This window comes from Panthera uncia, chromosome B1, assembly GCF_023721935.1.
Source record: "Panthera uncia isolate 11264 chromosome B1, Puncia_PCG_1.0, whole genome shotgun sequence".
NCBI classification, from domain to species: domain Eukaryota; kingdom Metazoa; phylum Chordata; class Mammalia; order Carnivora; family Felidae; genus Panthera; species Panthera uncia.
The window spans coordinates 152,118,751-152,129,510 of NC_064811.1; the positions used below are offsets into that span (position 1 = coordinate 152,118,751).

At 47.2% G+C, this 10,760-nt stretch overlaps 1 protein-coding gene across 1 annotated transcript; it reads right to left on the reverse strand.

The window, feature by feature from the left end:
- Positions 1-9,523: 9,523 nt before the first annotated feature.
- On the reverse strand, positions 9,524-10,229 carry LOC125922476 (translation initiation factor IF-2-like). The gene is made up of 2 exons (XM_049630072.1): positions 10,131-10,229; positions 9,524-10,009 (listed from the first exon to the last, which is right to left on the reverse strand). The coding sequence occupies exons 1-2, from the start codon at positions 10,227-10,229 to the stop codon at positions 9,524-9,526; spliced, it is 585 nt and encodes a 194-aa protein (XP_049486029.1).
- Between the last annotated feature and the right edge of the window lie 531 nt (positions 10,230-10,760).

A 10,760-nucleotide genomic window follows, 5' to 3' on the forward strand; every position in this document is an offset into this window, starting at 1 on the left:
ATGTAATGTAATGTAATGTAATGTAATGTAATGTAATGTAATGTAATGTATGTATAGTTTCTGCCTTGGTTTAGTGCTCTTGAAGTTCTCAACATTTTGGCAAGAGGTCCAGAGTTTTCATTTGGCCCTAGACCCTGCAAATTATGTAGCTGATTCTGGGGTGAGGGGGCAAGTGTAAACTCTCTTTTTCTTTGGGAATGTTTGTTGATGGCAGTGAGAGGGCACTATCTTGTGTCCCAATGGCAAAGTAGAGGTAAAATTTCATTTCGCCTTGGGCACGTGTGTTGGCAGAGGGTAGTGGATGGTAACGAGTTTACCAAAGCTGGTGAGGTAAGGCAGATTTACAGAAGAGAAAGACAGGTTCAAGGCCTTTGGTGCGGCAGACTTAACCTTGGGAAGAACTGCGGCAGAACTGGAGGAAACTGGTCGAGAGACAGCCCAGGCGAAGAAGGACGCCAAGCGCCAACGCCAGCCCTCAGCCTCCCGGGCTAGCCCACACCGACGCTAACGCGCGCGCACCGCTAGGGAAGCGATTCCGATCCGCCAGCCGAGCACGACTGCGGGACAAAGGGGCCCAAAGAGCCAGAAGGCCGAGCGTCCGGGCTGCGGGCCGGGTCCCGACCTCCTCCGCGTCCCTCCCTGCGTGCCCCCGCGGGGCTGGGCCCGGAGGGAGCAAGCCGCGCGCCCCGGGGGTGGTGCCGGGAGGCCTCCGTGGGCCCGGGCACGTCCGCGCCGCCGCCCTCCCGGCCTCGCGCGCCCTGAGGCTGAGCTGGCGGGGAGGGGCCTCGCTCTCCCTCCCGGGCTCGGGCGCTTCCGCCCGCCGCGGCCAGGGTTAGGCGCTGGGCCCGGGGAGAAGACGGGGCGGGGGGCGCGTGTGGCCTCCGCTCCTGGGCCGGGCCCGGCGGCGCGCGGGGTGGAGGGCCGACGAGCCCACACGCAGCCTCTCCAGGATTCGCCGCGCGCTGCAACGGGGCGTCCGGTGCCCCGCTCCTCGGAGGACTGAGGACACGGAACCGCTCTGGCCGCACAGCCCCATCTGCACTCGCGGTGGGGGAAGGGACGCGCAGAAACCCGCCCGAGCCAGACACCGCCGTCCCCGGAGGGCCCCGCGTAACCTTCAAAACTTTTCAGAGGGGCCTCCCAGGAAATAAACCTGATTCAAAGAATTGGGAAGGAAACTGAGGAGATTTGAGGTCGGTTTCAGCCTCCGTCTGCCACCAAGTAATCAAAGTAGTATGTGCTTACTGTATAAACTGTGGCAAATACAGAAAAGTGTAAACAATTAGACCAAAGAAGAGCACCCACAATTCCACTACCCGCAAGCAAACACTTTACATATTGGGACAATCCTTCGCATGTTGGTACACACACGCACACACACAATTGCTAATTCTGTGCAAATTATCTTTTGTGTTTAAACATTTCTCATTTTCTTGCGCATGTCATTTTTAATGGTTCTATACTAACATTGTATAGCTATTCCAAAATGTAACCATTTTCATTCTTTAAAGGTCCAAAAGATAACATATTTGTAAAATTCTTGATTCTTCATATTCAATTGTTCTCCACAATGTGTGCCTTAATATTTCCAGTCTCTCTGAGTGAATGGCCAGTCTTACTATACCTATGAACAGCGATCAGTGAAAGACACCAGGCCTTGAATGGGTATCCCCATCTCTCCTAGGCACCAAGCCTCTAATCTACCTTCCTCCTCTCATGAAAAATGTAAAGAAAAATTCAGAGCCTTTTGGATTCAGACATTCAAACTATTGGGGACTTTGGCCAGTTCTTGCTTTTCAGTCTCCCCATCATTTTCTATTCCCCTAAAGCTTAAAAACAATACCACCCAATCAATATCTTAAAGATGGCAAAGGAATCAGTCGGAAATCTCTCTTCTAGAACCCTGGCCTTCCCTACCTCCAGGTGAGCCTCCTTCAATATTTTCCTCAGGAGCTTCAGCCTGCTTATAGATGCAGTGGCTCCCAGGGTGGGGGGTGTCAACAAGAAGTCAAAGCTTAGGTATTAAATAATTATTCCTACTAAGAATCCCCGGAATGGGCGCCTGGGTGGCTCAGTCAGTTGGGTGTCTGACTCTTGAGTTCACAGGTCATGATCTCACAGTTTGTGAGATTGAGCCCGGTGCTCACAGCACAGAGCCTGCTGGGGTTTCTCTCTCTCTCTCCCTCTCTCTCTGCCCATCCCCCACTCGTGCATGCATGCTCTCTCTCTCTCTCTCTCTCTCTCTCTCTCTCTCTCTCTGTCAGAATAAATAAATAAACATTAAAAAAAGAAAGAATCCCCTGGAGAAACAACCTAAGTGTCAATCAATGGAGAAAGAAGATGTGGTGTGTTTGTAAACACACACACACACACACACACACACCCCATGGAATATTATTCAGTCATGAGAAAGAAGGAAATCCTGCCATTTGCAACACTGGATGAACCTTGAGGACATTAAACTAAGTTAAGGTAAGTCAGACAGAGAAAGACAAATATCATATGGTACCACTTACATATGGAATCTAAAAAAAGCCAAACTCATAAAAAGAGAGAGTAAAATGGCAGTTACCAAGGGCTGGGGAAGTAGGGTAGTAGAAGAAATGTTGTTTAAGAGTACAAACTGGGGTGCTTGGGTGGCTCAGTCAATTAAGTGTCTGACTTTGGCTCAAGTCATGATCTCACAGTTCATGAGTTTGAACCCCACTTTGGGCTCCATGCTAACGATGCAGAGCCTGCTTGGGATTCTCTGTCTCTCTCCCTCTCTTTGCCCCTTCCCCTGCTTATGCTCTCTTTCCCAAAATAAATAAACTTTTAACAAAAGTACAAACTAGTAGATAAATAAATCCTGGAGATCTAATGCTCAATATAGTAATTATAGACAATAATACTGTATTAGAGACATCGAACTTGCTAAGATAGTAAATATTAATTATTCCTACCACAAAAAACAAATGATCATTTGGTGACACGATAGAGGTGCTAGCTAATGCTACAATAGTAATCATATTGTAATCTATAGATGTATCAAATCAACATTTACACTTTAAACTTCCACAATATATATTTCAATACAAAAAAGGTCCCATATAACTTGGACCTTCCAGAATAAAATAAATTGGAGGGTAAAGAAGCAACATTCTGCATACAAATGACCTCACTCAGGCTTATCTCACAAAAAATTAAAATTAAAATTAAAAATTAAAATTAAAAATTTAAATGGACAAATGCTATAATAAAGGTAAATGCAAAATGCCATGGGGGGAGGGGGAAGAACCCTCTGGAAAACTCTCCCCACTCAGGACACTTTGGCAAGTCATGGTCCTGGAAGATTTATTCTCCAAATCAGTGGCTGAAGGGACTGTGCAGCTTTCTGGAGCTTCGGCATTGCATTATAATAATGAATAATAATAGCTATTCTATTGAGCCCTAGCTTGCTCTGAGTGTTATAACAGGTCACAGCCACCCCGTGAGGAAGGTAGTATTATGACCCTCATTTTATAGATGAGGAAACTGCAGCTCAGAGTGGCTTTCTGATTCCTTGATACTCTGTAACTTATAGCACGTTGCTTTCTTTCTCTTCTCCCACTTTGCACCTGCAGAGAGTGTGACCTGAATAGGACATACACTTCTCACGAATTTTACACCCTTGTGTGCTATACCTACTCAATCACAGCATAGCACTGATGGGATCAAAACATAGCAGCAGCAACCACTTTTCATGTTTACTTCTATTTGGCTGCAAATTTTTCATCATGTGGTTTTACCATATTCTATCTGTTGAGCTGGCCTGCTTCCCCAGCCCCATAAATTCAGCTTGCTCCTGCTGCTGCACCCAGAGCCTCTTGTTTTGCCCTTATCTTTGAAACTTTTTTTGTAATGTTTATTTATTTTTGAGAGAGAGAGAGAGAGAGAGCGCAGCAGGGGAGGGGCAGAGGGAGAGAGAGACACAGATTCTGAAGCAGGCTCCAGGCTCTGAGCTGTCAACACAGAGCACGACATGGAGCTTGAACCCACTAACCACGAGATCATGACCTGAGCTGAGATCGAGAGTCAGACACTTAACCGACTGAGGCACTCAGGCGCCCCTTTGCCCTTATCTTGGAAGTCGGTAATATTCATGTGTTTGCCTGGCATCTCCCATCTGGGTCACTGGCCTTGTGATAATTTTGAAGACTTTTTTACCAACTATTCTTTCCAGGGTGGGTTTGCTATTTACTTCTCCTTTCAGGTTTCCTTAAGACTATTCTCTCAGTATCGCTAGATCACAAAATGATTGCATTTTCAATCTAGAAGAGACTATCCATTCATTACCTAGCTATCATTTTACAGAAGAGGTGCTCAGGTTACAGACGTCCAGTGCTCTTTCCTTCAGTCTCTGGTCCCTGGCTGTTTCCTTGGCTGCAGGAGCTAGCCTCACAGATAAGAGTAGGTATCCCACCAATGCCCTTAGAAAGAGCAGAGGCCTCTGTCTCTTGGCTCCTTAGGATGATTGCTTAGCCAATCCTGAATTAGTGAGCAATGTGGATTTTTCCTGTGTTAACTCCATAAGACATCCTGATAAACTGTCTTTTTTATTGGTCTGCCTCAGCTAAGTATCTGACCCTCAGTAGTGTAAAAGGGAGAACAGGTATAAAGGAAAACCTTTAAAAAATCCTGCTAGGTCATGCAGAAGAAAAAATCCTCCCTCCTCCTGGCCCAACACTTAAAGTTTCCTTAAAGCTGGATAGAGAGCTTTATTTTGTTTTTCAAACGATTTAAAATTTATTTTATTTTTTTATTTTTATTTTATCTTAATTTTTTTTTAAGTTTACTTATTTTTGAGAGAAAGAGAGTGAGAACAAGGGGGGTGGGGGCAGAGAGAGACACACACAGAATCCGAAGCAGGCTCCAGGCTCTGAGCTGTCAGCACAGAGCCCAATGCGGGGCTCGAACTCATGAGCCACGAGATCATGACCTGAGCCAAAGTAGGATGCTTAACTGAATGAGCCATCCAGGCACCCCTAAAATTTATTTTATAACATTACCGCAAACATATAGCACATTCACACCTTTCTAATTCATTGTCAGATTTTTAAAATATTATTCTTTGTGTTGTATTTTTATGTAATTTATATATTATTTTAATTTTGCAATTTGCTTTCCTCCCTCTTTGTACATATACAGAGAGATGCAGATATCAAAAGTGATGAATTTTCCCAAACTGAACACGGTTATTTGCATTCAGATCAAAAAAAGTTTCCATCATCCCAGAGCCCCCCAGTACAGAGCTTTTGGTTGTTCTTTGCTCTCTCCTTTTGGAAATTTGCCTCATGTGAGAATAGATTTTCATTTGATTTAAAGGTGGCACATTTCCCATCTTCCTAACCTGCCAAATGTATACAATAAAAGAAACATTTCTTTCCTTCCCACCCTTATGAGACCAACTTAAAATTAAGTTAATTAAAAACTTTGGCATCTTAGGAGAAAGTTGAAGGTGGATTCATAGATTCATACATGGTTAAAGCTTCGGGAGACTTTGGAAAGAGGAGGTTATGGTTAAGATGTTGTCTTAGAGCCCAGGCCTCCCCACCCATATCTTTCCTTGCTTTGTTGATATTTTGTAAATAGCCACAACAGAGAGTGGAGAGAACTCTTAGGAAGAGAGACTTCAGGAAGATTTCCTGTGGAGAACTGAATAGTAACACTGTGGCAGATTGTGGAGGGTAAAGGTGGTTCCCCCTCTTCTATTCTGCCAGAGGGAACTCTGATGCCTTCTGGTTACTTCCTGGAATAGTCTCTATTCCTTAATGGTCCTTAATGGATGATACTCAAATTGTGAGCAGAGGCACCCTAGGGACAGAGAAAATTCACAGGGGTGCCTCGGAATATTTTACGTTTTTGAAGGAAAGATGGTGATACCTGACATCTGTCGCAAACTGTATAAACTGTTACTTAAAGGAAATCCACAGTTTCAACATTAGATTGCATGACATTTCTTTTGACAACATCCTACCTTTATAGAGTTGGGTTTTGAGTGGATGCTGTGTTCCAAAGAAAATTGATGGGGAAAAGGAACTGAGGGTGGTTATATGCAATCTGATTCCAAGGTTTGAGTTGTACAGTTCTTCACAGGTGCACAAATTTCATTACAAAGTAATTATAGTCGGGGTGCCTGGGTGGCTCAGTCGGTTAAGCGACCGACTTCGGCTCAGGTCATGATCTCATGGTTCCTGAGTTCAAGCCCCGAGTCATGCTCTGTGCTGACAGCCCGGCGCCTGGAGCCTGCTGCAGATTCTGTGTCTCCCTTTCTCTGTGCTCCTCCCCCACTAGCCCTCTGTCTCTCTCTCTCAAAAAATAAACATTTAAAAAAATTAATAAAATCGCCTTAAAAAAGAAATTGTTATTTAAAAATAAAATATAAACATCTAGTTCTTTCCATTTATGTGTATTATTTTTGGAAACAACCACTAAATTGTTTGGATCTAACTGCTTAACAAATGGACCCATTAGGTGTTTCCTTTGGCCTAGGGTCTCCGTGAACCTTTCCCTTAGGCATAGGCTGGGTGAGATCAGCTTTTTTAGTAGTGTGTGTCAATTGGATGTTCAGCTGGTAGAGGCAGAGTCTAGGTGATTTTATTCAGATGAGGAAACTGAGTCTCAGAAAGTAAATTGACACAGATCATCCAGTAGGGCAGAGCCAGGTTTTATGGGCCTGAAGTCATACAATTGTTGGAGCTTTGCACTTGCCCTCTTTAAGTACCACAATGCACAATTAGTTTCAAATTTGGGTAGAGGGCTTGCCAGGGGCCTATTCATGTAAGGGGTTCCTGAAGCTTAAGGTTCATTGGCTTCACAGAAAGTCCACTTGGCCGCCAGCTGGTAAGTGGTGGAAATGGAATTCAAACCCAGCTTTATCTGCCTCTAAAGACACAAAATAGGAATTTTCTTTCCCTAAAGATAAGCATAGAAAACCAGGGATGTGAAAATACTGCTAGAAATGTAAGCCTAGCTGGGTTATCTCCACACTTGACACCCACCCCCGTCCCCAAGAAGGAACCTGAGAGTAGGAACATAATTCCTGTATCCTCTCACTGGAAATTTGTGACAGGGGACTGGAGAGAGCTTTGGTGTCAAAGCTGAGTTTGAATTCTGGCCCCATGGCTTCCTAGTTCTGAGATCTGGAAAAGTTACTTACCATCTCTGGGTGTTACTGGAGCAGCAGGACCCACACCCCACCAGACTGGGAGGATTAAATAAGCTATCACTGATGAAAGTGCCTGGTCTTACAGCAGGCACACAAACTCTGTTAATCTCCCACTCCTTCCTCTGCTCCCACACAGATATGTGTATTTGGAGACTAAATAAATACACACAAGCTAGTTGGTAGAGTTTCCTTCATGTGTGGGTAAATTAAGTAAATGCACATATATGGCAAGCAACTGTCTACAAAAGATGCAAATCAGACCAAGTTGGCAGATGCTTGCCTGGTGTCTTGTCTTGGTTCAGTGCCTAGCTCAGGGCCTACTTTCAGGGGTTCCCCGTTATCCACAGACTAAGGTCAAAACTCCTTACGCTGGTATCTGAAATTTTCCTAAATCTGGCCTCACCTTAACCTACCATTTTCTCCCACTATGATCCAACCCAAACCTCTCTTCTAACCCAACTGGTTTCCTCAACCTTTAAATATCCACCGTGGCCTCAGTGGAAAGCCACTTCCCCCACCAGGAATTCTCTCTCTCTTCTACTGTCCTGAATCCCACCAGTCCTTCAGGACCAGTTCTGTCTCTTGCAGTATTTTCTGACGGATCCCAGCCCTTGGGGACGCTAGTCCTGTCAACTCCTACCTTTCTGCCCATTTGTACCATGCCTCATATCTTAACCACACACTGCCTTACTTTGTTCTACAGCTTTTAGGGAGTTTGTTTTTCCTTCCAATTGCACTGTAAGTTCAATGCAGTGTCATGGAAATAACATCAGACTGAAGCAGAGACTTGGCTTCTGTTGGCAACTTGCTGTATAACCCCAGGCAAACAGCTTCCTTTAACTCAGAAGTGAGGGGGTTGGATAGGCAAACTCTGAGATTCCTTTCCTAAAATCAGGGCCCTCTCCACAGGGCCCAGCTCCATGACATGTATATATAATTTCACTTGAAAAACACTCAAACATTTGTTGATCACTGATTGCCAAAACACTGGCTAAAGGATAAATAAAGGGGAACACAATACAGGGCTTGCTCTTAAGGAACTCACAAGGGAGGACTAGATACACATAGTCACTTGTAGAATTTACTGAATGAGGGTCAGAAGCGAAAAGGTCAGGAACTGGTTGATTATCTGTCTGACATTCTGCCTGGTGGTTGCCTTTGTCTCCTCTCTGCACTGTTGGGCTCCGTGGCTGACAGCGCCAGCCCCTCCCATGCTCACCTCACGAATGCAGAGCTCAGAAGCTCCCTACTTCTGTCCTCACTATGCCACACATCCTGTTCCCCTCAGCTTACAAGTCAGCTGTGCAGCTCTCAACTTGGGGATGCCCCAGTCAACGTGGCTACCCTGCCCTCTGCCCTTCCATAACTGTCTGCTGGAACCTGAAGGCAGTCCTCTAAAGCTGGGCCTGACCTAATAGATTAAAATCTGGCTGCAATATAGAGTGGGAGGCTTCAGGGAAGAGGAAGAACATAAAACATCAGGAAGAACACTAAGAAAACCAGCATAGTGGACAGCCCAGAGTTATTTCTTTGATGAGTTTGTTATATGCCAAATGCTTTCCTGAACACTATACCTATATTAACTCATTTAAACCTCACAACATTATTCTCGATTTATGAATGAGGAACCCAAGGCCGAGAGACGTCAAATAACTGCCCAGATAGCTAGTAGGTAGAGAAGCTAGAACTGGAATTCAGGCTGCCTGGCTGCACAGTCCGCTGTCCCAACCTCTAGATATAAAACCGCCTCTTCTGCAGTACCCGGTAAAAGCTTTCTTTTCTGTCAACTACGATTATTTCCTGGAGCTACCCTGAGACAGACAGAAGGTAACAGGCAGATACATTTTCCCTGGTGTGTGGTGGGATCTGGAAGGTGCAAACTGGGTAATCAAGACTGGAGTTACCGGTTTCAGGGTAGTCAGTCTGACTCTGAATTGCAGGAAAGATCAGGCTACAAAGAAGGCCCTGGCAATAGGAGGTCTGAGCTCCGGTCTTAGTTCCAATCTAGAAAATATTTCCACCTTGCTGAACCTCAAGTTTCCCCCAACTTAAAAGTGACAGAAAGGGAAGGGAGTTGCACCAGGTGAGCTCCCTGGCCCCTTCAACAATCCGGTTACGGAGTTGGTAATGGAGAAGTGTGGGAAGAAGACCGTACAATATAAGGTCTGTGTGTGCAGAAAGACGTCTCTATGGGTGGAGGCAGGAAGGCGGTGTGTTTATGCAGCGGGGGTTGGGGGTGGGGGTGTGATTATACAGGGTCTGTGGACCCCAGGCAAGAAACTTAAGGAAAGAGGCTTTGCCGGGTAGGGACTTGGGGGAAGAGTTGAGGGCGAGCCCCTAAGCCGCGCTGCGCGCGGAGGGTGCATGAGGAGGCGCCGTAACAGTGGCAAAGTCAACGGGAGGCCTAGCGCAGCGCTCGCCGGGCGAGGAGCCAGAGCAGGGCCTCGGCCGGGCCAGAGGAGGGGCGGGGCGGGCGGGCCGACCGAGGCCTACGCGAGCTCCGGGGCGAGAGCTAGGCGAGGCCCGCGCCCGCCCTCCCCCGGGCCACCTCCGCCGGCGTCTCTGCCGGCGCAGGCTCCGCCCACAGCACGTGTCACGTGTGCGCCACGCACCCTCCCTCGGCGCGGGCCGGGGGCGCTCGGGCGGGCCGCGGGGTCCCGAGGGAGGAAGCTCCGGGGGCGGACCAGGGACTGGGCACGGGGCCGAACACTGGGCACAGGGCCGGGACACGGCCAGAGCCGGCGGACGCCGCCAAGGGGAAGGCGGGCGACTTGGAAGGCGCGGGGTGGGGCCTGTCGTGAGGGGCGGGGCCTGTTGCTGGGGCTGGCGCAGGAAACGAGGAGAAGGGGCCAGTCCTACTGGCTGCCTATTTGGGCTGCTTGTTTACTCCTGGCGGGGGAGCTTTAACCCGAAGGGCGGGAGAGAGAGAGGGAAAACGCGGAGCCGGATTTTCGAGCGTCTGGAGCAGGAGTGGGCGGAAGGAGGGGACTGCCGCGAAGGTGCCAAGGCCGCTGCGTTCCTGGAAGGGTCCAGCAGCAGACATTCTGTAGTTTTTGTTTTTGTTTTTTGGCGTGTTTTTAAAATTTCCTAGTCTGTCTTGTGCTCCCTTCTTCTCCCGCCTCCACTCTTCTCTCTCTCTCTCTCTCTCTCTCTCTCTCACACACACACACACACACACACACACACACACACACACACACACACGTTAGGGATCGGTGCTTGGCCCTGAAATTCCATAACCCTAGAGTGGACTCCCCAGAGGAGAGGGCTGTGCCTACGTGCTCATAGGGATCCCTGCCTTATGATGTGCGTGCCTGCGTGCGTGTTGTCCCTGAGTGAGTCTCTGACACTTTTCTTAATCCAGGAAATGATTCAATTGCAGTATCGTCATATATTTTGCGTGTCTGCGTGTGGGTACAGTTACACAAATAAGTTAATTTTAGTCTGTATTCGAAGCATTCCAGCTCCTTCAGCTTCGTTTTCCAATTTGTGTGGTAGATGAAAGAGCTTTTCGTAAAATGTGAAGTGCTCCATAAATGTACTCGCATAAAAATAGAGGAGTGGGGGCCGGCGC

Excerpts from the sequence above, each read along its gene's own strand:
- LOC125922476 (XM_049630072.1), bottom strand. The coding sequence starts at position 10,229 with ATGTCTGCTGCTGGACCCTTCCAGGAACGCAGCGGCCTTGGCACCTTC. Across the intron at positions 10,010-10,130 it reads TCCAGACGCTCGAAAATCCG|CCCCAGCAACAGGCCCCGCC; the intron begins GCTCCGCGTTTT and ends TTCCTGCGCCAG.